Source organism: Rattus rattus, chromosome 11 (genome assembly GCF_011064425.1).
Source record: "Rattus rattus isolate New Zealand chromosome 11, Rrattus_CSIRO_v1, whole genome shotgun sequence".
Classification (NCBI taxonomy): Eukaryota; Metazoa; Chordata; class Mammalia; order Rodentia; family Muridae; genus Rattus; species Rattus rattus.
Window position 1 is genome coordinate 53740864 of NC_046164.1, and position 27748 is coordinate 53768611.

The following is a 27748-nucleotide window of genomic DNA, read 5'->3' on the forward strand; positions in this document are numbered from 1 at the left end:
GAGAACTTGAGGACGTTCCTTATGGTGTTTTGGGCAGTGATGGAATGATGGTCTAACCTCCACAGGATTGCCTTGTAGCATAGAACTCAACTGAATAATGTGTGTGAGTATGTGTGAAGTGTGTGATGTGTGTGTGTGTGAGTGTGTGTGTGTGTGTGTGCAGTGTACTGTGTGTATGTGTGTGTGTGTGTGGTGTACTGAGTGTGTGTGTGTGTGTGTGTGTGTGAGTGTGTATCAGTGTGAGAGTGTGTGTGTATGTGTGTGTGTGTGTGGGTGTGTGTGTGTGTGTGAGTGTGTGAGTGTGTGTGTGTGTGTGTGTGTGTGTGTGTGTGTGTGTGTGTGTGTGTGTGTGTGTGTGTGGTGTGTGTGTGTGTGTGTGTGTGGGTGTGTGTGCGTGTGTGTGTGTGTGTGTGAGTGTGTGTGTGGGTGTGTGAGTGTGTGTGTGTGTGTGTGTGTGTGTGTGTGTGTGTGTTTTTTTTATGGTATTTTCTATCTCCACGTGAACTTCCAATAATGTGTGTAGCATGTGCACATGTGGACCCACATGCTCTATTTTTAGATCCTAAATCTATTGACTTCGCACCAACTACCACATCGGCGCAAGCACTGACAGGTGACTTCATCTCCTCTTATTCTTTTCTTGTCTTTTCTAGAATCCTTGGGAATCGAGTGGCAGAGCTGGAGAAGAAACTAAGGACTCTGGAAGTTTCTGGTTTGTGGAGTCTCCCAGGTAAGCAGAAACTCATGAATGGTGTCTTTCTTCTTGTTTGGGAATTTGTTCACCTTTTTAAAGAACTGTCTCACATAACTTGCCAAGGAGATTCTGCCTGTTGGAGGCCCCTTGAATTGGAGACTGTGGAGAAACAGCTCACCAGGGTTTCAAATTGAGAAACCCATTCCATGGCAAGTCCGTGGATGGGACAACGTCGGAAATACACAATGCGTTTTCAAATTCTTATCAGTGGGGCATGGGAGTTTAGATAGCCTAAGTTCTCAAATTGTCGGTGTGTGTGTGTGTGTGTGTGTGTGTGTGTTAACCTTTGTGAATGCCCGAGAGTTGTTTCATTTCTTATCACTAGTCATCTTATAAAGATTTGTTCCATGTAACCTTCCCTCCTAAAATGAATGGGAGAATATACCGAGATTTGTTCAATTTAATCACTGGTCCTAAAAACGAATATAAGATCTTACAAAGATTTGTGCAATTTAATCATCAGTCCTAAAGTGGAATGTAAAACCACACAAAGATTTGTTCGGTTTAATCACCAGTACTAAAAACGAAGCGCCAACCATTTCTCCAATCCAGATGTACTTCACAGCCACCTTCCCCTGCCTCCCCCCTCCCAACAGTTTTATGTACCTTGATAACAAAAATTCTTGAGGAGATTTTTCTCCCCACATTTGTCCAATGTGTGAGGAGCCGTGGTGTTTCTCTCTAATGAGCTATACTTATCCCGTTTATCCCAGTAAAATACCCCTCTCGGGAGACCCCGTCAGTTCTTCACCTTCCTCTTTATGCTGTTTGGAAACTTATATTTATCATTTTCTGCCGCCTCCTGGTTCCCTGGAAGGAACATTGTCCGGGTATTTTTAGTGTCTTACCCTTTCAGCGCAAAGCGGTCTCCTCTTTGCTCGGCTCCCGTGGGCTGCGTTCCTGTACGGATGAGAAATGAAAATTGCCACAGGAGAGGAGGTGGACAACATCACGTTTTCCTCAGTGGAAATCTGAATAGCTGCCTTAGGTTGCCTGCAAGTGTGTTTCATAAATTGGAATTTTTCGCAGCGATTCCTTGAACTGGATGTCAAAAGACCTCACAGAACTAATTAGTGGCGAGTGCCGTCCTGGGGATTTGAATGGTCCATTTTGCACCGGCCGCTTTTGATGATGTTCAAACCGCTTCTTCTGTGAAGGCTTTTTTTTAGTGCATTGAATTCCAACACAGACAGACAAATTTGTCATTTATTTGTGCAGTCAAATTGCTGTTTTTGTGCATGTACCGAAGCTTTGATTTCCCCCCCCTCTCAAAATGACTTGGTGAATTTTCTCACTGCTTCATTTGTGTGATTTATGTAAAAAGATGGACGTTGAATGGGTGAATCAATGCTGGGAATTTCCTGTGTCTGGTGTTTGTTTGGTCAGGTGGGACTTCAATGGATGTTCTACAATAATGACTATTTTTCCCTTCTTTTTGCTGCCGAAGGCCTGAGCTACAATGTTTCAGTCGGATTTGGGAGTATGTTTATTTTGAAATATTTGGGGTTTCTTGTAGCTAATATCGGGGGCACATTCTTTCCTCCATGTATATGAATGGTAGAAATTTGTTATGTACCTTTCTGTGAATATTCTAGATAGAATAACTTACGGAAATAGGGGATTCAATTGGTGCAAAGCAAGCATTAGTGAGTACAGTACAAATGGAGCACAAGAGAGAGAGAGAGAGAGAGAGAGAGAGAGAGAGAGAGAGAGAGGAAGAAAGAGACAGAGACAGAGACAGACAGACAGACAGCGACAGAGACTGACTTTTTCCTTTGGCTACAGCCTCACTTTGGAGCACACGTGAAGGATGTGTGGAGGTAGCCTTGTGTCAGGGACTTTGCAGTCCTGGAGCGTAAGGATGGGGAGTGGGGTGTTGCTTCCTGTGTGAATCACATCGACTGCCTGACTCCTGCTTTTATGTGTCTGCACATTGCAGGGCACAGCAAAAAGCAATGTGTTCTCTGAGGAGAGAGAACACCTCCTCTGCCTCCCCCGTCACTTCTTTCTCATCGACTCCCCAAGCAGCCGCTGAATCACAGTAGAAGTTTCTGGGTCCCAGCAGTTTTGGAGACCTGTCTTATTTACGAGCATCTCAAAGGGAGCAGTGTCCTCTCCAGAAGAGTCGGTCCATCCATGGGCTGGTACTTAGCTTGAGCTTCAGCTTTGTGAATACAGCCATGCCAGGCAACCTGGCCCTGTTCCCCTTAAATCTCTAGTCTATCTAAGGAAGCAAGATGAGTCTCCATCAAGCAGTGATGAGGAAAACAGAAAGCATTCCAGGGCTAGTGTTGAATAGGTGCCCAAGACAGAAGTACTAGTGAGAATGTGGAGAGTCAGTCATGACGCCCTCTGTGAAGAACAGTTAAGAACAAGAAGATTCGGGATGACAAATGCTTGGCGTGTGTTAGGTACACCCGTTCTCATACCCATGACAGACACTGCTAATTATCTTAATTAGGGTTTTACTGCTGTGAACAGACACGATTACCAAGGCAAATCTTATAAAGGACAACATTTAATTGGGGCTATCTTACAGGTTCAGTCCATTATCATTAAGGCATGGCAGCATCCAGGCAGGCATGGCATGGGAGGAGCTCAGAGCCCAACATCTTGTACCCAAGTCAAGCAGGAGGAGACTGGCTTCCGGGCATTTAGAAAGAAGGTCTTAAAGCCCATACCCAGAGTGACACACCTTTTCCAACAAGGCCACACCTACCCCAACAAGGCTGCATCTCCAAATAGTGCCACTTCCTGGGCCAAGCATATGCAAACCACTACAATAACCCATCACAGCATTTTTTCTCACAGATGTAGCAGCAGTCTTCCAGTTAGAGCTGACACGTGGAAGAACACTTTCGTTTTTCCTAATCTAATCGATATGCTGCTCATTTTAGCACAGGAAACAGGGAGGGACTTAGATGACACATAAGGTCATATGTTTTAAGTTTCCCAAGCTATCTTCTATGGGTGCTGGATGACTGAAGTTCTGAGCTGAGATACATAGGCAAATGATGTAAGTGGATTCTGGTTGCTAGACCAGAGAGGAGAGGTCCAGAAGGCAGATAAACCTCTTCCTAGACTTCCTCGGGCTGTCTAAATGTCCACAAGGCAGGAGGCTTCCTGTGTCTCCGTTTTACCTCTCTTCACTTCTGACCAACACCATCGAGTTTTATTTTGTTTTATGAGGCAGCCTCGTGGATCCCAGTCTAGCTTAGAACTTGCTACGTTAGCTGAGGATGATCTTGAACTTCTGATCCTCATCTGTCTACCTCTGAAGTGTTAGCCTCATAGACATTCAGTCACTCCTTGTTCTCCAGTGCTATGGATTGAACCCAGGGACACATGCTTGCTAAACAGGCATGCTACCAAAAAGTTATATTCCCCAGCCTCATCAGAGTTCTTGATGGTGTTTGCTAGGCTTTGGGTCACTTTGTGATCTTGCTGTAGAGTAGACATATTTGACAAATGGTACTGGCTGGAGCAAGAGGTCATCTAGATAGTTGAGACTGTTCCAAACTGTTCTACCTTCATAGTGGCAAAGCTAGGGGTCTTCTATATGAAAGAGAGCTGTTAGGAGTTGTGGGCCATGTTCCCTAACCAGGATTGATCCCTTTACTCCCACCTCCTGGGATCCTCCCCTCAGCTATTCTCAAGTCTAAATTGGTAGCTCTGAGGAGTGTTGTCCTAGGTGTGTCCACACTGAACAACACTGGGAACTGGGAGACTGCTCTTGGGTGAACTGTTTGCTGCATAAGCATGCGTGAGGACTTGAGTTTGAATCTCCAGAATCCATATAAAGCCAGGCATGTTAGCACACATCTGTAATCTCAGTGCTCCTATGGCCAGATGAGATGGGGAGTCAGAAGAACTCCTGGAAGCTCATGAACCAGACAGCCTGGCACATGCCAAAGTCTCAAAACAGGTGGGAGGAGGCGAGGACCAACATCCAAGGTCGTCTTCTAACTCCCATGTAAGAGCTAGGACACATTCTCTCTCTCTCTCTCTCTCTCTCTCTCTCTCTCTCTCTCTCTCTCTCTTCCCCTTCACTTTGATCCCCCACACACACACACACACACACACACACACACACACACACACACACACACACACGCACACACACACACAGACACACATGGGGTGAGGGACACAGAAACAATCCGCAGAAATACCAAAATCCAGAAAACAGTCTGGCTAGAGGCAATAGTCTGGCTTTTTGAGATTTTCATTCTCATTCTCTCTTCCTCGCCAGGCATCAGCCTGAGGAAAAACTGTGGGGGTTGAGAGCACTTGGTTTGTTTTTAGAGGCAGGAATGAGAGCTTTGGCGGCAGATGGAGTCAGCAGGGCTCACAGCCACTCAAACTCCAGCTCAATGAGAAGCCCGTGCACCCTCTCCCTTAAGCGTAAAAACCAGATGAGAACTTACACGGCCAGATTCTCCGATTAGAGCTCAGTTCAGTGGGCGCAGATGTCTCCAGACCCTCAGAGAGGCAGTGGAACCGAGAGCCTTCTCAGAGAGGCTTTGAATTTTTCAAACGTGGCAAGAGTGAGCAGATCGTGATGTGTTGCTGATAGAGGGGTACCATCTCCAGGCACAAGTCTGGGGAGGCTTGTCTTCTCATCCCACTGTGGCCGGCATAGACAAAGGCTGGTTCGTTTGCCTTCCCCACATGCTCTCTGCTCAAGTTTTTGCTGGAGCCTCTTGTGTTTGTAAGGAGCCACTCACAAACTCACTTCCTAGGATGGAAGACGTCCTGGGATTCATGGGGTCAAGGAGACATTCTATCCTAAAGAATTCCCATGAGAGGAACCCCCAGGCTCCCTTGACCTCTGCCAGTTCCCACTCCTGCCTCTGCTTCTGATTCTTTGGCCACCGGGGTTCTGATACAGAGGGGATGAGTTTCCCCAGGAGGCTGGTAATCTGTCAGTCCACCTGCCACAGTCAGACCTGACTTGTGGACATATTGTGCTGCTGCGATGGACATAAGGGAAAGAAATCTACCGTGAGGCACCTATCACCTATTATGGCCCCTGTAGCAAATTAGCGAAAACCCATGAAGGAATTTCTAGATTCTTTGTGCTCTAAAAGTGTATGTTATCCTGGGGCCTTTCCATTCACCTGAACTATAAATCCGCAGTGCTGTTTGGGAAGCCTTTCCAGAGGGCAGCACTGACGTTTCTAGATTTATTCCATCGAAGACAGTGGAAGTGCCTGCCAGAACCTCAGGGTAGCTCCAGGTAGCTTCTCCTCAGCTGGCCTGACACTCAGAGGACAGAGAACCCAACGGCTATTGAACCACTTGCCATTGCCCAACACGGCAGCAAGCTCCAAGCATGGCAGACGCCAGGCCCCATTAGACACTTCAGTCAGCGATACAGACATTAAGTAAGTGCCTACTATGTGGAGAACTCTAACACAGGTTAATCAACTTAGTAGGACTGTTTTCTAAAAAGCAGGAGGAACCAAGGAACACCGTGAGGGAACGTGCTTGGTTTCTTCTGATTCTCCAAAGGAGGTGTAGGCATCTGTTTTAACCCTAGTGGCCTTCTGGGCTCTGATGAATGGGAAAACAAAATTGTAGAGCCTCTGAGAAAACTTTACTCTAAGCCAGACTGGAGCCCAAGCTGGACTCATGAGAGCTGGGGCTTTTATTTTGGGCCCAGTGGTTTCCACCCAGAAGATCCTAAAGCCTTTCAAGCCAAGAACTGGTAATATACCAATTGTGGGCTCTCCTGACCTTGGAGGTGGCATTGCTGTTTGTCCATGCATTTGGTGCCAATGCGTCTGTTTGTCATTCCAGTCTTTGAAACTGTTCTTCCCTCCTACTCATCTGTGTGGCCTGCTCTGCCCTCTGCAATGGAAGGTGTCCCTTGACACCTTCTCCACCCTCTTCGGGGAGTTCACACTGACAGGCAGCAAGGTTATACTGAGTGTACGTTCCAAGTGGGAATACAGCTGGGATAAGGAGGAGGACTTGATCCCACCTGCCTTGTGACAGAGTTGCATAGTTGACATGACCAGATGCAATCAGGACAGTATCAGGTGTATGGGAGTCCTTACTGATGATGTCAGCGGGTGTCATTTGCAGAATGCTTGCTTAACACCCAAGATCTTCTCCTGACCGGTTTATTTTGTCTTCACAACTACCCATAGTGAGAAAACTGAGGCTTAGAGAGGGAAAGTGACATTCTTGTTGTCATCCAGTTAGCAGGTGATTCTGACCAGACCATGGCTAATGTCCCTCCCAAGCTCCCTGCTGCCACCACTGCTGTTGGCGTACGCAGTTTCGCAGTTCTTCTCAGCCAGACAAGTTTCCTTTTACTGGAGGCACCTGTGGACAGCTGTTCTTGAGTAGGAGAAATGAGTCAAGCAGAATTAGCACAGATATAGCCCTGCTCCATCCTCACACTAGGGAAGGACCTATTGACTACATTACTTGTACCGCCCACAGCTGAAGGGAATTCCCCACCAAATAGCTAGCTCATTGTATGGGAGTGTCTTAGTTTCATTTAAAACAACTTAAGAGAGGAAGGATCTGTTCACCTTACAATTCTAGATGTGAGGAAGCCAACATGGCAGGAACTTGAAGCATCTAGTCACATTCCCAGTTAAGGGCAGAGAGAGACTGTGTGCATGCTTGTGATCAGCTAATTTTCTTTACCCTTATACAGTCCAAATCACTTGCCTAGGGAATGGTGCCACCCACAGTGGGCTGGTCTTTCCACCTCAGTCAATGTTGTTAAATAATACTTGAGAGTTCACCCTGATCTAGTCAGTCCCTCTTCCCAGGTGATTCTATAATGTGTCAAGTTGACAATTCAAACTGTTACAGATAAACCAGTGACACAACAAGCCAACCTTCTTTTCTTCCTCATAGGGGGCAAGGACACCATATTGCTCAGTGACCAGACTCTCCCTACCATACAGAGGTCAAAGTCCCCACTGCTGAAGTTTGTGGAACAGCCCACTGAGAACAAGGAGAGTGCCAGGGATGGTAAGTGTATTTCAGGTTGCTGCCTTTTTCTCATCTGTGATCTGTACAGAGCACATGTCAGTGCCAGCAGGATCTCATCCTACTGCATAGTTGCACAGTTGGAGGACTCCATGACAACATCCTCACTCCATACCTAAACACTTACAAACACACACACACACACACACACACACACACACACACACACACACACACTTTTCTATCTGCTGCTACTGCTACGATCTAATTTTCAGGACCTGAACTTCTCCAGCAGTCTGTGGGGTTTTTCACTATGACAGCAGCAGCAGCAGCAGCTCTCCAACTATTCCTGCTTCCTTTTTTTCTCCACCTTCTTGGTTACTGAGACTTGAAACCATGTAGTCATTAACTCCTGTCAGGCCATCCATATCTGGCCTGTAACCAAAGTCTTTCTATGGGGTTTCTCAGACATTCCATTTGTGATTCGGTCTGGTTGTGTCCTTCTCTCCTGGATTCCCCACTTCCAACCCATCCTTGCTCTGTTCTCATTTTCATCCTTCAGCCATATGCTCAACCCATGGAAATACCTCACCATCCCATTTTATCCTGCTCAGAGTTTCCAAGTTACACTTAGCTGTCATGACTGAAAATCTCAGCTCCTTAGACTGATCTAGTCTACCGTCCTTCCCTGATGATTGGATGACATTCTAGCAAGGTGGACTGATCAGCTCTATCATTTAGCTCACACTGTGAAACGAGCCAACTCTCACACAGCTTAGAGCTTGGAGCATCAGCGGGAGGATGCAGGACTTATCTGGATGTACAGTTGTTCTGCCCACCAGAGCTGGGGCCAGCAGGGTTCGCCCCGTCTCTTCTAACTGTTCAAATCACTCAGCACAGTCACAGAATGGTAAACGTAGAAGATATTTCTAGGTTTTCAACAGAAACATTCACAGGTACCCATGGAAGAAGCCCTGGACACAGCTCCTTACCCTGGTCAATCAACACTGGCCAGAAGGCAGAACTGGGTCTTTACAGTCATAGCTTGTACCGCTTGAAATACTGGCCTCCGGTGCACTGTGTGTGGCCTTGTATTGTGGCTGGTGGCCATGGCATGCTGGCAGCCTATGTCCTCATGGAGCACAAAGCCTCTCTCTGCTCTTGAGTTTTCTGAGCCTCTGGGAAGCCTAGGCCTATGGAAATGGACTTTGGCTGTCTCAGTCTTCCCAAGGATAGCATGAGTAATTCAAAATGATAGCTTCCAGGGTTCCGTCATCAATGTGCATTGTCCTTGTCTGTCCTGAGCCAGCTCTTGGTGGGAACAAGGATGTGTTCTCTGAGAGGCTCTCAGTGTCCCAATGGCTTCCTCACTGTTGTGGCCTGATTAATTCCAACTGAAAGCTGCCACATCAAGAGGACAAACAGAGCCCGGACAGACAGCCAACAAAACATGACAAATGTCCTCTTTGGGCCCATGAGTGGGGGGGACACATATTTAGGGGACTAATAATCTCAACACTATTTCTTCATCTTTTAGAGAAAAAGCAGTATTTTTCTTTCTACTCTGTCGTGAAGCATTTGCCTCGTCCTTATTGATGTGTGTTTTGTGACTAATAAGTATTAATGATGTTAATTCTGTTTGTGACAGCAGCCCAGAATAATTACTATTATTTGCAGTAATATTTTCTAATGTTCTGCTAATTCACAAGTCTTTTATGGAAATGTCAGTGTTATGAGCCTGTAATTAAAGCAAACGTAAGGCTTCCCACGGCTGGCTTAAGAGTTAACACCCCAGAATCTTAGCATTCAAAGAGAGTTGGTTCCCATAGCAAAGGACCAGAGGTCTTAGTGAAGGCATGAGGAATACACGTGTTTAAGAATTTTTTGTGTGTATTAATAATTGACTAAACTATGTTGGTTTTGGTGTCTTCTAGATAAATGCAAGGGAAAAGGGGGTGTGGTAAACATTGCTGTACCCATAATTCCAATTTCCAAGCTTGTGTTGTTCTAGTCCCAAGACCTGCTATCCAGCCTCTCAGGAAATGCAAAGTAAATGGGAACAGACAACAGAACCACAGGCGGTGTCCACCATCCCTTCAGGAGTCTGCCGTCTCCCAGGGCATCCATCATCCTTAGATACCCATCATCCCCTTCCTGTGGTTGCATTTCGTCTATGTTGGTAACAGTGGGATCATCTTCCTCACCCCCTGAACAAAAGTTTAAAATAAAAATGTTTCCCAGGTAACTCCAAAGGATGGGAAGAGAAGGAGGAGAAGGGAGAAGAGGAGAGGCGGGGGGAGATAGTGGTGACAAGATTCACACATCTAGACAGAATTGGAATATCAGAGAAGGAAGTAGCACAGGGCAAAGCAGCAGCAACCAAAGGGCCCTGGCATAATTCATCCCAGCTTCCCTTAGATGTAAATGAGGGCGGCAAAGGTCTCACCTGAGCCACAGTAAAAACACACTGCCAATGGTTTCGGGGTGAAACTGTACGGAGGAAGGTTAATTAATTTTTCAGGGGCGCCAGAATATACTATTAACTGTCTTGAGAGAAGTAATTTCATGAGAGTAATTTCCAGAAGGAGTTTATTCATCTCACGCGGGTGAGAAGTGCAGCCTCAGGAAACCCCAGGATTCGCTCCTTTGGAATGATGCTCCCCCCTCTGCTGAGAGCGCATCGTTCTGACTCGGTGTTGCTCAGTCTCCTCTGTAATCGCTGTGAGAATTTCCATGTTAGTGTGGAACTGATGCATTGGCTTCCCTGAGCTGCCTTGATGTAGCTAAATATTTGTAGGCGTTAGACATCTCCATCTCCTTTCGGAAAGTACCATTTTGAGAAGTTTTAGGGTAGTTACTGAATATACCTTAAAAAGAATACTATAAATTTAAGTTGCTTTCATAAAATGATGCATGGTATTTAGGATGTATGCTAATAGATTCACTTTTTCATGAATACATGTATAAGTCCATATATTCAAGCGCTTAGTAAGATATTTATTGAGTCTATGCCATAGAACACTGTCGAAGTTAAAAAAAGACTTTGTACTTAAGGTAGTTTAAGGTAGTTAGTTATAAGTAACAATTTGAGAGAGAGAGAGAGAGAGAGAGAGAGAGAGAGAGAGAGAATGAGAAAGTTCCCCTGTGGGAATAGGAATTCCACTAGGAACAGGGCTTTTGGCTAGGTTTAATCTTCATGGAGGAGGTGGTGGCCGGGCTGCCCCTCAAAGCTCACTTTGGAATGGAGAAGGGAATTCAACAAAGGTCCCTGGGAGAGGGGGAGAGGTGTAGCACCACGAGGGACTGGCTAAGGTAGGTGGATGGAGGGATGCAAGTAGAGGATCTGGGATGGCGGATACAGTGAGAAAAGGGCGTTGAAGCATAAACCATGAATGCTAGGTTAAAAGTTTAAGCTCTATTCCCCAGAATCTGCAGCCTTTGAAGGTTTTCTACATGGAGGAAGACATGATGAGATGTGTGCTTTAAGGTCACAGGGAACCCTCATCACCTGGGACTTTATGAGGGTGTGCACTCTGAGACAGTAAGTGAGGGGTGGGGCCTGAGACTCTGCCACTCTAAGCAAGTCCACAGACACGATCAGAATGGCAAAGCTATAGGGAGGCCCCTGGCTTGGCTTGGAGTGTGACCCTATTGGTAACTACACACACTGCTCTCTTGTCTGAGCAAATCACAACAGGTTTTGGTTATCTATCTATCTATCTATCTATCTATCTATCTATCTATCTATCTATCTATCTATCTATCCATCCATCTATCCACCCATCCATTCATCCATCCATGCATCCATCCATCCATCCATCCATCCATCTATTATCTATCTATCTATCCATCCATCTATCCACCCATCCATTCATCCATCCATGCATCCATCCATCCATCTATTATCTATCTATCTATCTATCTATCTATCTATCTATCTATCTATCTATCTATCTATCTTTCAGTTCAATGATTGCTTGTATCATATATGTGTTCGTGTATTTCATTGTAAGGACAAGTGCTAGGGTCATTTTCTGGAATGTGGCTTGTAGGGAACAGTGACACATGGTATCCATAACCAAATACAGATTTGAAAAAGTGAGAAGGAAAAAAATTGGTCAAGAATCTGTCCCTGGGGTTCTTCTGTGGTTGTCCAAAAGGCTGAGGAAAATGAAATGGCTCCTTTTACATTTGAAAAAAATCAAATTTGTATCAGGAAAACTAGATGGAAGAGGTGCAGACAGGAGGCAAGACTTGCCTTTCTCGGTGACTCCTTCCAGTGGCTCTAGGCTGTTTACCACCCACTGCGCCCGCAGCGTGTTACCCACGGGGAGCAGGCACCAGCTCAGCAGGGAAAATGAGGAGGGACATGGGTACTAGAAATCTAAACGGTGTTCTCCAATGGAACCGATGAGTCCGTCTCCCATGATGAGAGCACTTGCAGATGGGATTCATCTGTGGGTCTTGAGGTGAGAGGATGATCCTAGATTATACAGTTCAGTCCTAAAAGAATGGTCTTACGAGATGGAAGCAAAGGAGGGTGTGGCCTCCTTATACAAGCCAGGCTGATATGCCTTTGGTGATGGGAACTGGACGAATCCTGCAACAAGCCAGGAAGCCACCAAAACCTGGGAGAACTGAGGAAGGGATCATGAGTGACCTGGGGACTGTGCTCCTGTTCTGACCACAGGGACCTGCTTAGGACTTCTGGACTCCAGAACTACAAGAAAATAGGTGTATGTGTGTGCTAAGTTGGTCGTCATCTGTTATAGAAGCCACAAAACATCAATCCGTGTGCACCCAGAAGTCGACTGGAAACAAGAAAACTGTGCTGTTGCAGAAACTACCGACAGAACCAGTGAGGGAAGAGGCATGGTTGGCGGAGGCACAGAGGAGACAGAGGGACTGAGCTGATCTGATGCTACAGACCTCACAAGAGAGGGGCTGGAGACAGATCCAAGTCATTAATCGAAATTAAGAAGGGAAAGTGGAGGAACTATTACAAAGTGGGGCCTAGAGCAAGGTCATCTAGTGCTTGGGCACACTCAAGAGGCTGGTGAGACCCCATCCCCATCTCTGTTTCTTTTCCTTTTCTGTCCCGGGTGGACTTGTTCAGTTTACCTTGTGCTTCAGGCACAAAGCAACAGGGAGTGCAGTAGAACCAATTTAAGCTTATCCCTGACTAGGTTATAAATAAATGAGACTCAGACCACAGTTATCTTATTTGGCTTTAACAATTACTGGGGGGGATCACCCCAATCTAACTGCTGGCCTGGCTACCTCCCCAGTGGTGTACCCCAGATACTTGCTGTTTCTCCTGGCCATGTGCTCCCTCTCCCTCTCCCTCACTTTCTTCCTCTCCTTTCCCCTCCCCCTCTCCCCCTCTCCTCCTCTCCCCTTCTCCCCTCTCCCTTTCCTCCCTTCCTCCTATCTCTCTAGTTCTTCCCCCTTCCGCCCTCATCTCTCCTCCTCTAACCAGGTCACTTCAAACCCACTTACCTCTAATCCCTCCAGTAATTGGCTATAGCCAATTTTATTCAGCCAATAGTTTTAAATCAAGGAGCAAGGTTTACACAACCAAAGCTCATAAACATAAGCCTAGACCTCACAATCCTTAGCAATAGACCCAACATGAGAGCTTATTATGGGCTAGCACCCCTAAGCTGTAAGCCGAAATCTAAAAGCTACGGATGTAGCTCAGTGGTAGAGAGACTGCCTAGCTTGTGCAAGGCCCTAGGTTCAATTCCCACTAATACCTCCCCACCCCCCACACACACAATGCCTTTTCTTTTTCTATGTTGCCTATCTCCATGTTTGTTACCATAATGGCAGGTCTCTCCAGTTCTCCCCACCTATATTTCTACTCAAAAAAGAAAAGTAAAATCCCATTTTTAAAGTGGTCTTAAATATCAGCTGGTGTCAGACACATCAGTTGAGGCTCCTTGCCTCATGGAACTAAGTTGGATGATTAGATAAACCATGGCGTGTGTGTGGAGCAGCTCCTAGCAGGGAGGGCCATGCAGTGAGGCCTAGCTGCTCTGAAGTTCTTTAGAGCTGGAGGAAACCGGTTCATGCAGAGACCTAAGGGGTCTTATGTCAGGCCTTGCTTTCTAGAGGAGCTGAACCAAGCAAAGGTCCCTATAGAGATGATATATGGCTTCACTATAGGAGCTGGTGGTCCAACAGCAGACAGGCCAAGGACCTGGTGCAGAAAGCAGGATGCTTCAGCAGTTCCCAGCTAGAGCTGAAATGCCTCGGTTTCTGGAGAGTTGTTGGTATTGATTCTACTCGTGGAAGCCAAAGAAGCTGGTGTTTGACATCAGCTGATTTCAGCAGCCCTTCCACCACACTGCCTTCCTCTGTCTCTGTTTTTAATTTGGGCTGCCAGCTGGGCAGTGCTGCCTACATTCTGGCCAGGTCTTTCCTTACATACCGATCACTCTCCCACATACCAGTGCTCTCTGAACAGGCCCCAGAAACACACAGGTGTCTTTCTTAAGTCCTGGCTATCTCTTCAGCCAGACAAGCTGACTGCAAACCCATCACAGGTATTTTGGTTGGCTGGAAGGATATGTGTATGTATTCATGTATGCATGTGTTCATGTACTAGCTTATCCTTATATCCATGGGTACATATAACCTTGGAAACTGAGGCTGCAGGTCATCAGGAGTGGACCAGTGGGATCTTGCAAAGAAAGTGAACAGTGTCAAAGCTAATCTTGAGTCAGCAAGGCTTCTTCCAAAGGTGTCATGTGGGAAAATGACAGGAACATGTGTCCCACCTCTTGCCAGTCTTCCACAGTCCAGCCCCACCAGCAAGCTGTCAGCCAGAGAATCCCTGTACTTGTCCAACAGCAGGCCTGACTGTAATGTTGTTCTATTGTGGTTCTAGTCAGGAGTACCAGGAAGTATTCCTGGGGCCTTCAATGTTTGCACCAAGACCTTTGCTCATGCTAAACTCACCCAGCTGTGCATCTTCCATACCTATCATCATGGTTGTTCCTGAGGTCTCAGAACACTACCTTGTGGGAAATTCACAGCCTAGTATTGAATGCACATGTCCTGGTATTAAGAGCCATTTATTCTCCCCTGGTCACACAATGCCACTATTACTTACTAGGTCAGAGAGGGACATCAGAGCCCTCCCTTTTACTTACCTGAGAGACTGAGGCCAGACGAGCTGTGGTCATAGAACAAATGAGTAGAGAGATGGGCGCAAGGAGCCAGCTCTCAGGACCCATCATCCATTGTCTCCTGACTCCTGCTTCTTGTATCTGTAGAATTTCTGATTGATAGAGGGGTTTAAGGCCAAGAGTCTGGTGCCTCGGGAGGGAGCTTGAAGCTGTTTGCACATAGCCTTATATCTGAAGCTGGGAAAACATTGGGGATTCCTCTCAGACAGTAAGGTGCTAATGGAGAATAAGGAACGGGGTGATACTAAACCTCTCCAAGCTATCCTCCTTCTCTGAGGGCAGCCGGAATCTCACCTCATCCATAAAGGCCCTCAGCTTCCAAAGGACAACCTTTGTCCTCATATTCAGTCGTCCATGGCCGTAGGAGGCCTATTAGTAATTAAGGCGTGGGTTTCCAGGAACCGGCGACTTAGTCCTCATTGGAGAAGGTGCAGGTCTGGCTTCTCAACATGGGTCCATGAATACCCTGGGCTCCAGACCCCTGCCTGGAAGAGGGAAGAGTAATGAGCCATTGGTTCTTAAAGGCCTTGGGCAGGTGGCTAGGTGGGAGTTACCAGGCGAGGAAGGTGAGGCCAGCCTGCTGCCCCAGGTTTAATGCTGTCCCTTGCCTGTTTTCAGGGGAGATTCAGAAGCAGGAACGAGATGAGCGCCGTGCAGCTGCTGAGGCGCTGACAGTGCCTGAGGATGCTGGGAAGCCTGCTGTCAGCGCCCCAGCCCCACCGAGCAACGCGAACCAGCACTCGGACTTTCACCATCCTCCAGTACCCCAGCTGCTATCAGAAGAAGTAAACACGGTGGGAGGAAGGGAGATCATTCAACTGCCTGATGGACAGGAAGCCGCAGACCTGGAGGAGGTCCCAAGGGAGGCTCCCACGGAGGAACAGAGGTGTGATCCAGAGCTGTCCCGATCTAGCCTGGCCTCCCAGGAGGACGCCATCGTAACTCTCCAGGACCACTTGCCTTCCATGCAGCCAGAGGTCAAAGCAACCAGCGCGGGAGGTGACAGAGGCATCTCAGAGGGTGGAGACACGAGAAGCACTGTGCAAACATGAGGGGGAGAGAGACTGACAGGGTGACACACTGAAGGCCCTGGGGACAGCGAGGAAAGGCTACGGCCTCAGAACAATCATCCAAGGCACTTTCTGCTAAACACCTTCCTGTCTGCAAATGAGAAAACACTCTGAGCCTGCTACGGGCTGGGAACACCCAACGGTGCCAGCCCTGTCTGATTTATTAAAGCTGGCCTGTGAGCGTCTCGGTGTCACCTCTGTCTGCTGAAGACGTGCTGCTGTGAACATGGCCGGGCAAAGGAATCGTGGTTGCCATATGGCTGCCTTCCCACGTCCCTCTTCCTGTCAGCATTTGTTTTATTAGAGAGAAGATGTTTTTCTATTAGCATTTAATGTTGTCCATCAAGATGATGGGACAAGCTAGGAAAGCAAGGGTTTTTTTCTCCCCCCCTGGGTCTCTGTCTTGGGAATAGCTAGGTGGCTGGAAGGAAAGATGTAATTGAATGAAATGTGTTCATGAGGCTAGGGCTACACTTTGTCATGTAGTGGTCTCGGAGGGTCCCCAGCAATGGGGAGTCTTGGCACCCAGTGTTTCACAGTGGCGGGTGGGAGGGGCAAGAGCAGGCTGAAAACGTTAGGCTGCAGGTAGGAGAGGCTGTTTGTTGACTGAGTGCAGATCTGAGTGTTCTAGCCTAGGTCTGGAGGTCTCACTGGTCAGGAGGGATGGGTAACAAGTAGCTGCCAGAAGTAGGGGACCCTTTAGTGGTAATCTGATTTTTGTGTTATTGTTATTTAGATAATATTAGAAATATAGGCTGTCTTTATCGGATGGTGTGGTTATCTGGGGTTTGGGAAAAGCTTACTGTTATCCCAGTTTCTTACACCACTGAAGAATCTGAAAGCATTCACTCCATCAGCAGAATTTTCCATATAGGCCCCCAGCATCCAGAATTGATCTCAGAAACTCCAGCTAGAAGGAGAAGCTCAGAGGAAAAATGTGTTCCCACTCATCCTAAAACCTGGGATTCTTGGGGACAAGGACACACCTTCTGGTGGGAGCCCCAATGCCCTGTTTATCCCTCTGTATTTCAGTCTGTCCCCTGCCCCTGAAGGCCAGCCCTCTAGGGAAGGAGGCCCTGAGGCTGTAAGTTTACACGTACCAATAGTACTGAAGGTGCCTTTTGTGCTGTATGGGGGCCATAGCTGGCTTTCAGCTGCACACGGTCAGTATTACTACAGAGGACAAAGGAATGGCCAAGGGAAACCCAGCCAGGTGTGACTCAGTAAAAAGAAAATAAACACTCTCACCCCCCAGAAGCTCTGGTTTGGATGCAACAGGTATACTTCTTTGTGGCCAGTCTTTACTTTCAGGTAAGGGGGGTTTATAGTAAACTCTAGCACAGTCTAGAAAGGCAAGAAACTGCAGTGAGCCTCAGGGTTTGTGCTCTAGGGAGCCAGGATAATAGGGGTCCATAGCTTGAGCTCAATCGATGCAGCCAGCACAGGAGGCACCTGTGTTATTAGATGGGGTGAGCCAGTAAGTTGACATTGTTATAAATATGTAACTATGACAACAACATCCCCAGTTCTGCTGTGTCTACCCAACATGATTCTTCTATTCTGCAGACATTAAAGAGAGTCCAGTCACTACTTGTCGTTCCCCTTGGTCTTTTTTAAACAGTCGGCTGCGGCATTCTCTCCTCAACTCTGCCACATTACCTCCATCTCTCCTGTATTCCCAGCCACAGCTCACACGCAGAGAAACTTAAACAGCAGGGTAATAAATTCTGTTGTGTGACCAGAATGTCTGAAGTGGAGATCTTGGCACTACTTCAGGAATTTCCCAGGGATTCTGAAATCCATCTCCCATCTTTGCTTGTCTGGGGTCAGTTGAGTCCCTGGCAGTAACAGCTCCAGACATATATCACATATATTTGAAGGCAGGAGGGTATCTCTTCACACATATGTATAAACATCTTTTAAGAGCCAAAGGGGAAGGACAAAAGGGTTCCTGCCATACTGTGTTAATCACAATTCATTACACACCTATGCCTAAATGCCTAGCTAGGAAGTAATGTTTCTATGATGGGTGTGGGTTCATCAAGGTATATTCTCTGGGTTATCCCTGGACATAAGACACTAAAAGAGATCTGGGCAAAACAGAATCATGTCTTAGGCAGCCAAATGAGCAGTTGTGTAGACATGGCCCCTACATATCTTTTCTGATCTTGCTTGGTAATGTAGAATATTATGTTGCCAACGGGTCTGAGCTGGAAAGCAACTGTTATTAGTAAAGGGAAGACCATGTCCTCTCCCCTCTTTCCTGATGTAGCCTGCCCTGTTTCCCAGCTTTCTTTCCTCCTCCCCTTGCTTCCCCCATAGGTGTGTCTGTCCTGTTAGCTTTCTACCTTAGTTAGTTAGTTGGTTGGTTAGTTAGGTAGTTAGTTGATCAGCAGAACGCAGAGAACAATCTAGAGAAAGAAGACTAAGTTGATCGTCCTTAGAGAGAGCTTGTTTGAAATCTGCATTTTGCATTCTCTCTGCTGGTATGAACAGTCCACAGGGTGTTTGAGGAAATGGATTGGTGCTTGAGAAGCCGGCCCTTCTCATCCTTGCTCTCTCCCTTCCCAAGCCCTGTTGTCATCCTCTGTCACCCTCTTGATCATTCCTCTGAGCCCTACTGCCAGAAGGTCTCTCAAAGAGCTTCCTCCCTACAGCTAACTAGATTAACTGAATTAGTTTACGTTCCTGCATGGCTACCTAACACACTCCCATCATCCATCACGATGCCAAGTTCTAGAAAGGGCCCTGTGTGGCATTCCACACAGTGGATTTTTGCTACACTCCTGCCCTGAGAGAGCCTGCACCTGCGTCACTATCTGGTATGACAAGGTCATTTCATTTGCTCATTAATATGATTCTTCCCTATCTGTCACTTTACAATGACAATTTGTTTGTCCTTGATTTTCTATACCCCATCCCCCAACACACTCTCTCTCTCTCTCTCTCTCTCTCTCTCTCTCTCTCTCTCTCTCTCTCTCAAATCCAGGTGCTTTTTTGCTATCATTGTGTAGCCCTGTGACTGCCTGGCTTCCACCCTCCTCTTTGGAAATCTCTGCTGGAATATTCTGGAAGATGTGTTTGGAAGCATCCTTCCTGATTCTGAGTACTCCCCCAGGAGGCAGCAGGTAGGCTGTCCAAAAGCCAAAGGGTGGCCATGAGATCACACTTTAATGCAGTTCTTTGCCCTAGGCGACTGAGGTGACTGAACAGAGAGCCGTGTAAGATCAGAGCAGAAAACTGGAGGGCAGGAGAGGCTCTAATTAGAAGGAAGAGCAAGAAAAGTAAGAAAGCTTGGTCTCTCCAGAATACGAGCACACAAAAACAAAACACCGTGACTCAGCATGGGGGCAATTTACACCTTTCACTAAATGACAATGTTTTCTTTTGGCTGTGTAGGGCAAGCCCACACAGCACTGAAAAGTTTCACTTGGGGAATCTGTTTGAGCCCAGGATTGTGTGGGGAAGGAATGCTACACAGGAGCAGGAGCGCTCCTTTGATACGGGGTTGCCTGTTAAACAGGAGTTGGGTTTGAACTCCAGAATGGAAGTGGGGATCTGGCAGGGGTTGGGGGGGGGACACAAAAATCTAGGTGTGGTGGCACTCACTTGTAATCCCAGTGTGTGGAGACAAAATGGACGGGTGGGTCCCCGGCACCCACTGGACAAGCAGGTTAGTTATTTGGTAAGGTTCAGGCCAATGAGAGACCCTATCTCAAAACAACAAAAGTAATTGCCTGGCCTGAGGAGTAACACCTTCAATTGCCCTCTGACATCCACACACTCATACACAGACACTACACACACACACACAACATTAAATTACCTTAAGTACGTATACTGTTTCTAAAAATGACGATGACGACGATGAGGATGATGATAACTTCTACTCCTTTGCACACAGTGTACCGGTTTCTCCATCATCGTGCATCGTGCATAACTGATCTTATGCCATTGTTACCTCAAGTGAGAGGGCTGGGGGCTGGGGAGATGGTTTAGTAAGCAAGGAGCCAGCTATGCAGGCTGAGAATTAGAGTCCAGATCCCAGCATCCGTGTAAAATCTTGGTCCTTGGGGCAGCCTTCCTATAATACAAGCCTTGGGAGATCGAGATCTAGACTAGCCAAAACAATTAACCCCAAAGTTAGTAAAAGACCTTGCTTCTCTATGTAAAAAGGAGAGGGGTCAAACAAGACAACTGCCAACAGATTTGGGTCCCACACATGTACAGGCATATTCATGTGCACATGCATGCACACACTTATTTGAAACAAGTATGAAGGTATGTGGCTGTGTATACACAACACACACACACACACACACACACACACACACACACACACAGTAGGAAATGGAGGAAGAGAAGGAGGAGGTGGTGGAGAAGGAGGAGAATGGGGCAGGCTCTATGGCTCAGGGGATAAAGGTGTTTGCTGTACATACCTTGCAACTTAAGTTCAATGCCCAGAACCTGTGTAATGGATTTCACAAGTTCTTCTCTGACCTCCACATATGTACCATGGAAATCCAACCCCATCATTCACATACACAAAATGAAATTTTTTTAAGTATTAACTTTCCTGACTGGGGGAATAACAGTCTACATTATCTATTTCGCCCTTCCCCCAACCTTCACCAAAGACAAGCTCCCCCGGGGTTGGGCTTCCAGCCTATGGTAGCAGCTCGTCCCTTGCCTGTGTCCCCTGAAATTCTTTGCTCATATGGCAGTAGTGAAAACTGTGGAGAATGTAAGGATTTTATGCATTTTGTTCAAACAGCAGATCTAAACTCAGTTGGTTTATTTCCTGCAGGCTTTTAAGTTGGCCAAAGCGCTCACTGATTTGCTCTATTTTCTTAAGATTTTTAGTATTTTTGTGTATGTGCGCTAATAAGCCCCACTCAGAAAAAAAAATTAAAAACATCCCTGCCATTCTGAGAAACAGCTTATCCTAACATCTAAAGATAGCATCCCTAATTATTGTCTACATTGTGTGTAAGCTACGCGGGATCGAGCATTATTCTTGCCTTACCAGCTGTGGGTAGGTGCAGCCATTACATCAAATGCTTCTAATTTTACAGAAAGAAATCAAAACAAGTGTGGGTTTAAGTCCCAGCAATGAACGCAAACCCTGTGAGTCAAACCGGCAAACTGATTAGCAAGCAGGCCAGGAAGTCAAAACAGCAAAAGGAAAGAGATCCAGAAGCGAGATCTGTAAGATGAGGGAAGTAAAAATAGAAGCCAGGGATCAAGTGGAGTCCAGGGGGCGGTCTTGGTGGCACACAGGATTCTGTGCCAAGAACCAGATGTCCGCCTTAGAGCTCCCAAACTTCTCCTTCTGCCTCTCCCCACCACCCAAGCTGAAAAGGCAGCGTTGTCTCCTCTGGGCTCTGGTTGGTTCGCTGTAGAAATGCTTCTGAGAAACCTTCGGTTGAAAGCCAGGTGGTAGTGGCTCATACCTTTAATCCCAGCAGCACTCAAGAGGCAGAGGCAGGCAGATCTCTGAGTTCGATGCCACTCTGGTCTACAGAGCTCATTCCAGGACAACCAGGGACACACAGAGAAATCCCATCTCTCTGTGGCAAGCTTTTCTTTGTTGAATTCCTTCTAGTAGCATGACACTACTTTACAAGGTATCTAGACGCATTGTTAGGGATAGCTGTAGCTGCTCTTAGACTAGTTAGGTTTGTATCAAATATGCCTGTTCTGCTGAGTATCTCTCAGGAACAACACCGGATTCAGGCCTTAAAACAAGCCTGGGAGATGGCTCTATTTTACATAGGTTTTGCTATTTGTTCAGGTCATACAGTCATTCCTTTGCTCTTACAGTGACCATACCCTCTTGCTATTGTCCTGGTGTTTCTTACCTCTGGGCTGTAGAGATCACTATCACTAACCCCATGAATGAACAGAATAAATATGGATTGGGTCTGCTAGGATGTTCAGGGGCTCACCCAAGAAGAACAGAAGGCAAGTGATGAGAAGCATCTGCTGATCCCAAGTCTGGCTTCCCCGTGGTTCTGAGTTGGCTATCACATGGCAACCAAGGGGCAGATCTGGCTGTGGATGGACGCCATTCCTCTCCATCATGGGTCCCCATGTCATTGGCATCTCCTTAGCACAACGTTGAACTATGGAGGCAGAGTACACTCAGCAGTGCAGAGGACGGATTTCTGGCTGTGATTCAGTTTGACTGACAGGTTCGGTCAGGGAGAAGCAGAGGCTGCCTGGAAGGACCAGCTTGGGAAGTCTGTGCTGGGAGGCAGGCACTATCACAGGTCCTCAGATTGGGTGTGTAAAAGTATAAGACATGCAGAGACTGTTCTGGGGACATCCGGGGAGCTGCATGCCCGGCTACCTCAACACTTACCTCAGCCTGGAACGCACTTCACGTCAGGTGGGTTTTATTCCACCATCTTTGAGCTCTTTGGCTCCCAGTTGTGTCGCTATCTTTTTGTAAAGAAACCACACACATGCACATTTAAGTGTCCTTGCTAATCCTAAGCCCTCCAAAAGGCAGAACGATTCATGATAGAAACTTCTATCGTTAGAGGAGGAGACCTGCAATTCTCAGGGATATTTTGGGGGAGGAAAAAAAATAATACTAAGCTGCAAAGTTTCAAAAAAGTACACAAGGCCAATGCAGGACTGAATTGCTGTGGTTTTAATGAGCAGCATAAAGGTTGTCAAATACTCTCGGAGGAGCTGCTCTCCTTGGGGTGCAGGCACCATATGGGAAACAGATGAAAACAGAACCAGGGGCCCCACAGGAGGTGATCAGGAACATGGAATCTTAGGGGTGTGTGTGTGTGTGTGTGTGTGTGTGTGTGTGTGTGTGTGTCAGGGTGGTCCCAGAGCCCTAGGAGGAACAAGGGGAAGACAAACGAGGTCTCTAGGGAAGAGAGGAGTCTTGGGTGCTAGGGGACAGAAAGAAAACAAAAGGGGGCAGAAGGAAGTGGGGTGGGTGATATTTCAGAACACCCCAAGGGAGTTCTATCGAAGGTCCACTGGGATGTCCTCAGAGTAAAAGGAGAGTATCTGCGCACATTCGATCTCTGGGGGTAAGCGCGGAATTCTCTGGGAGCAAACTCAAAGACTGTTTCAAAGGGGATGCTAGGGGCTTGTGGGATTGTCTTGGGGCATAAAGGAGTTCGAGGTGGATCTAGAGCACGAAGGAGTTTGGGTCTGTGGAAGTGCATAGGGCGTGAAAGGATTCCTAGGTTACAAAAAGTGTCCTGGTCTCCGAGGACAGTGCCCAGGGCACGTGGGAACGTCTGGGGCTCGTGAAGGTGGCCGAAGAGGTTCTTGGAGGCATCTGGGCCATACAGAGGTGTCTGGGGTATGTGGAAGAGTGTGGGGCGCACAGAGGCGATTGAGGTGTCTGGGAAGCGTCAGTCTAGGACAACCAGAGTCCTCTAGGATGACTGGAGGCGTCTAGAGGGGCGTGTGGAGGCATCTATGCGCGCAGCAGCTAGGCTAGGCGGCCCTGGGTGATGCTTAAGCGGTCTTGCACTCGCTCTCCCGCCGCCGCTTCTTGCGCTCCTTTGTCTGGCTCTCCCAGGCCGCCGAGCTGCTGGTGCCTACCACGCAGCAGGCGAGCCGGCGACCTGCGTTGCCGTTCTGCACGCTGGCCTGGTTGCCACCTTTACCCAGGTCGTCCTCGCCAGCGTGGACCACCACAGCGCGGCCCAAGATCGAGTGCGGTCCGGCCAGTGACGCGGCCAGGCCAGTGACGCGATACTTCCGAAGGCGGCCATCGCGCACCACGAAGTTGCCGAAGTCTCCCGGGTGCTGCGGGTGCGGCACACCCAGCGGGTTGTAGTGTGGTCCGGTGGACTCGCAGCCCTGGCTCAGGTCCCCGAACTCATGCACGTGGATGGCGCGGTTGGAGGTGTTCTGCTCGGCTGGGAAGCCCTCCAGCTCGAAGGAGGCCTCAAGTCTGGAGCTGGGCCCCAGCTGCCGGAAGAGGACCAAGCCTGTGATCTGTGGCTGATCGGGAGCCAGCATGGCTGAGGGCTGTACCCTGCAGACTGCGTGCATCTCCCTGGCATCCACCTCCCGTTGTTTTCCTAGCTCCATCCAGATCTCCAGGACTTTGGAGTGCGTGTCGCCTATCTTCTCAACCAGGTCAAGCCGGTCTGCTAAGTCGACACCGGACTCTCCGGTATCTGACATGGTCCAGGTGACAGAGCCACAGGCCACCAGTAGCAGGCCGCAGAACAAGAAGGCCACCATGGCTGAGGTTCCACACCTGTGGAATGCCCCCATATCCGGGGGAAGAAAGCAAGTCTTAGCCGTTTGAAATTTCCAATCTCGGGGACTTCCTTCTCACTACCCAAACCCACAGTCCCCAAGGGATTGCCTGGGTCATATCACTTGTGTGTGTGTTGGGGGTGGGGAGGTGGGGGTGGGGCAAAAGTGTCTCCGGACACAAGTTGGGGCCTGTGTCTACACAAGTGCCAAAACCCTGCATTAGGAAACTCACAGAGAGGGGCCTTGTGTGGGGGGCAGTGGGGAGGGGGGGAGGGAGGGGGGGAGGAGGGAGGAGAGAGGAGAGAGAGAGAGAGAGAGAGAGAGAGAGAGAGAGAGAGAGAGAGAGAGAACACCATGGGGAAATCTCAGTGCCCTTTTAGATTCTTAACTCTGGCAGACAGACATGAGACTTGGATTTTGCCTGGACTGAGACCTCTTTCTGAAGCGTCAGCACCGTGTTTCCCGTCAGCACCGTGTTTCCCGTCAGCACCGTGTTTCCCGTCAGCACCGTGTTTGTTTCCCACCACTCAGCCTACTTGGAGCTTGTGGTGGTAGCAACTCAGCTTTCTTCATGGTTTCTCCCTTGAGTACCTGCAATAGTTTCCTATCTGGTCCTCAGCCTGTGTCTATCTGTGAGCCTCTGTGTTTCTGTCTGTCCTTAGACTGTACCCGTTGCCTTTCCGATCCTGTCCAGCTCCTAGGTCCACACCAGGCAACAGGGTGCAGTTATTGAAAGAGGACAACAGTGAAGACAGGCACTCAAGCTGTCTCAACACAATTCTCAGGTTGACGTCTGAGCCTGGTGCTGGAGACACAGGGAAGAAGGGGGGTAGTGAACAGATTTAAAACACTATATCCATTCCATAAATGTGTAAAATTACATATCAATGTCATAAAATTTAAGTTCTGACTTAACATAAGAAAGGACAAGGGCTGGGTTTAGAAACCAAGGAGAAAGGCAGTGGGTACAATCTAGGGACAGAGACAGACACAGAGAGACAGCCTTAGGACTAGTTAGGGGGGCATTGCAGGGAGCCAAAGCAGAAACCATGAAAACTATTACTCAGTGGAGTTGGCAGAGAAGGGCAAGGGTGTGGTGGCAGCGGCAGGAAGGAGAGAGACACAATTGCCAAACGCCAAGGTGCCCCAAAGAGAAGAATGTGTGGGTGCTTGTGGGTACCAGGCCCAAGAGGAAGTGGGCTAGGATTGTGCAGTGATGGGGACATCTGGAAGCTCAGGTCTGGCATTGGGAGGGGCCAGGAGATAGGCTTACTGTGGAGTTCACATCTGTGTGTGTGTGTGTGTGTGTGAGTGTGTGGGGGGGGAGTGAGAGAGAGAGAGAGAGAGAGAGAGAGAGAGAGAGAGAGAGAGAGAGAGAGAGAGAGAGAGAGAGAGAGAGAGAGAGAGAGAGAGAGAGAGAGAGAGAGAGAGAGAGAGAGAGAGAGAGAGAGAGTGTGTGTGTGTGTAGGAGCCCAAGGTTAACATGGAACATCTTCCTCAATTGCTCTCCACCTTATGTATTGAGACAGAATCCCTCATGAGCCTGAGGCATGTTAATGTCTAGCTACTAGTCTAACTAGCCAGATGTAGTTTCCTATTTCTTCTTCTGGGGTACGGAGATTACAGGTGGACCACCATGCCCATCCAGCTTTTTGAATGGTTTCTGGAGATCCATGCCCCCCCCCCCCCTCCTCCATTTTTGCTTTACCCACAAGGCCATCTTTTCAGCCTGGATTCTAGTTTTTAAAACCAAGATGCATAGCCAGCTACCAACCAAGAGATTCTAATCAGAAGAGCTTAACTGAATTTTGCTTTTTTTTTTTTTTTTTTTTTTAGAAGTTTAAATACCCTGGTGCCCAATCAAAGGCAAGGGAAAGGTACAGAATCCAACCTCAGTTACGACACAGCTGACTCATTTGATATGTGGGTGATTGATTCCAGGATGCCTCACGGGCTCCAAAACCCATGGATGCCCAAGTCCCTTACATAAGACAGCAAGATGTGTGCACAGAAACAGCTCAGATGGTCCCGTATTCTTTAAAACATGCCTGGATGGCTGACTGCAGTTACCCGGGTAAATGCTTCGTAAATAGTCATTGCAAGAATAAAGGTCTGTGTGTGTGTTCCGGGCAGATGTCGGGTGGGGTTTTTGTCTGTCTGAGTTTTGTAATTTCTGTCTGAGGTTGTCTGTGGTACATAACCCAAGGACATGGAGGGTGCCTCTACTGTGACTTCACAGGGCTGCAGTCCATAGCCTTGGCTCCTCCCCTGTAAAATAAGACCAGTTCTGCTATCGAGGGCCATGATGAGGGTCAAGGCAGATATTTATAGATGGGACACTTTCACATTTTAAAGCTGCCCTTAGGGATTAATGATGCCTCCAAGGGGCTAGTTGAAGGTCATCTGTGCTTTCAGAGCCCTTCTACAACCCCTGAATAGGTGCCATTTAAAATGAATGGAGTGTGAGTTCTTTCCAAAGCTGTTATAGAAGGACAATTTAGTATGGTGATTATAAGAATGGATTCGGGAACTCACCCCATGAATCTAAAACTTGACTACCACTTACGCTCTGAGGTTATCTGCCATTGCTGTTTCCAGGCTCAGTAGCATTTGTGCTAAGCTGCAAGCTATCGAAGGGCCTGCTTCCTCTCTGAGCCCAGTTCTCATTTGCAAGTAGGCGCAGGCATACCTAGCTCTGGGGATCACGCTACCAGGCTTCAAAGAGAACACTGAATTGCCAACACCTGTTGAATTTTTGGGCCATGCACTGCTAAAACGCCTTTGGCATATGCAAATTTTATGCATATGTACGTGTGTATGTTTGTGTGTGTACATCTATCTATATGTGGGTTCGTGTGTGTGTGTGTGTGTGTGTGTGTGTGTGTGTGTGTGTGTGTGTATCACCCATTCAGCTAGATTGATAGGCCAGCAAGCCCTCCAGTCTCCATAACCGTGTGTGGCTTTTACCTGGATTCTAGAGCTCAAACTCAGTCCCACGCTTGCACAGCAAACACTTTACTGACTAAGCCATCTCCCCAGCCCCAAGATTTGAATCCTGGTAAGCACCCTATGTTGAGATCTGGACACTAGTGGGCAGAAAGCAGGGGCACAGGAGTGAGAGTCTCTCGAAAGGTTACATAGTCACTGAAGAGCTAAGGGCAGGATTTGGAAGTGAGTGGTGTCTCTCAGGCCCAACTTCAGAACCACACTGCACAGTTTTCATCTAGAGCTCTCATGCAGAGCAAGTTCTCAGCAAAAGGTAGCAGACTGTGTCAGAGAGAAGCTGGTGACCGAGCGGTGAGGATCATCAACTGAGAGATTCTGTAGAGACCAAGGAAGGAGGAGATAGCCAGAAAGGGCTTGAGAAGAACAAGCCTTAGGTCTTAGGGGACATTGAGAAAGTAAAATCTACAGACCCCTTCACTTTTAATGTGGCCTAGTGTGGCACTGAAGTTAAAGCTTTGGGAGAGAGTGGAGTACAGGAGCAGCCTATAGGCCAGCCCCAGGCTCTCACTGGACAGGGACCCTGA

At 47.8% G+C, this 27748-nt stretch overlaps 2 protein-coding genes across 2 annotated transcripts in view; one reads left to right on the forward strand and one right to left on the reverse strand.

Moving 5' to 3' along the window:
• The window catches only part of Ccdc149 (coiled-coil domain containing 149), a 94786-nt gene extending 77225 nt beyond the window's left edge, over positions 1 to 17561 (forward strand). The window contains exons 10-12 of the mRNA XM_032916013.1: positions 654 to 730; positions 7634 to 7750; positions 15520 to 17561. Of these exons, the coding sequence (XP_032771904.1) occupies positions 654 to 730; positions 7634 to 7750; positions 15520 to 15953 (628 nt within the window). The 3' untranslated portion in view covers positions 15954 to 17561. The remainder of the gene's footprint in view (positions 1 to 653; positions 731 to 7633; positions 7751 to 15519) is intronic.
• A 5045-nt stretch (positions 17562 to 22606) lies between these two features.
• Positions 22607 to 24213, reverse strand: Sod3 (superoxide dismutase 3). Its single transcript, XM_032916859.1, has one exon. It carries the CDS (start codon positions 24198 to 24200, stop codon positions 23463 to 23465), a length of 738 nt encoding a protein of 245 aa, XP_032772750.1. The 5' UTR covers positions 24201 to 24213; the 3' UTR covers positions 22607 to 23462.
• Positions 24214 to 27748: the final 3535 nt, after the last annotated feature.

What these genes read in the sequence shown, in the direction of transcription:
- Sod3 (XM_032916859.1), bottom strand. Translation starts at nt 24,200, where the DNA reads ATGGTGGCCTTCTTGTTCTGCGGCCTGCTACTGGTGGCCTGTGGCTCT.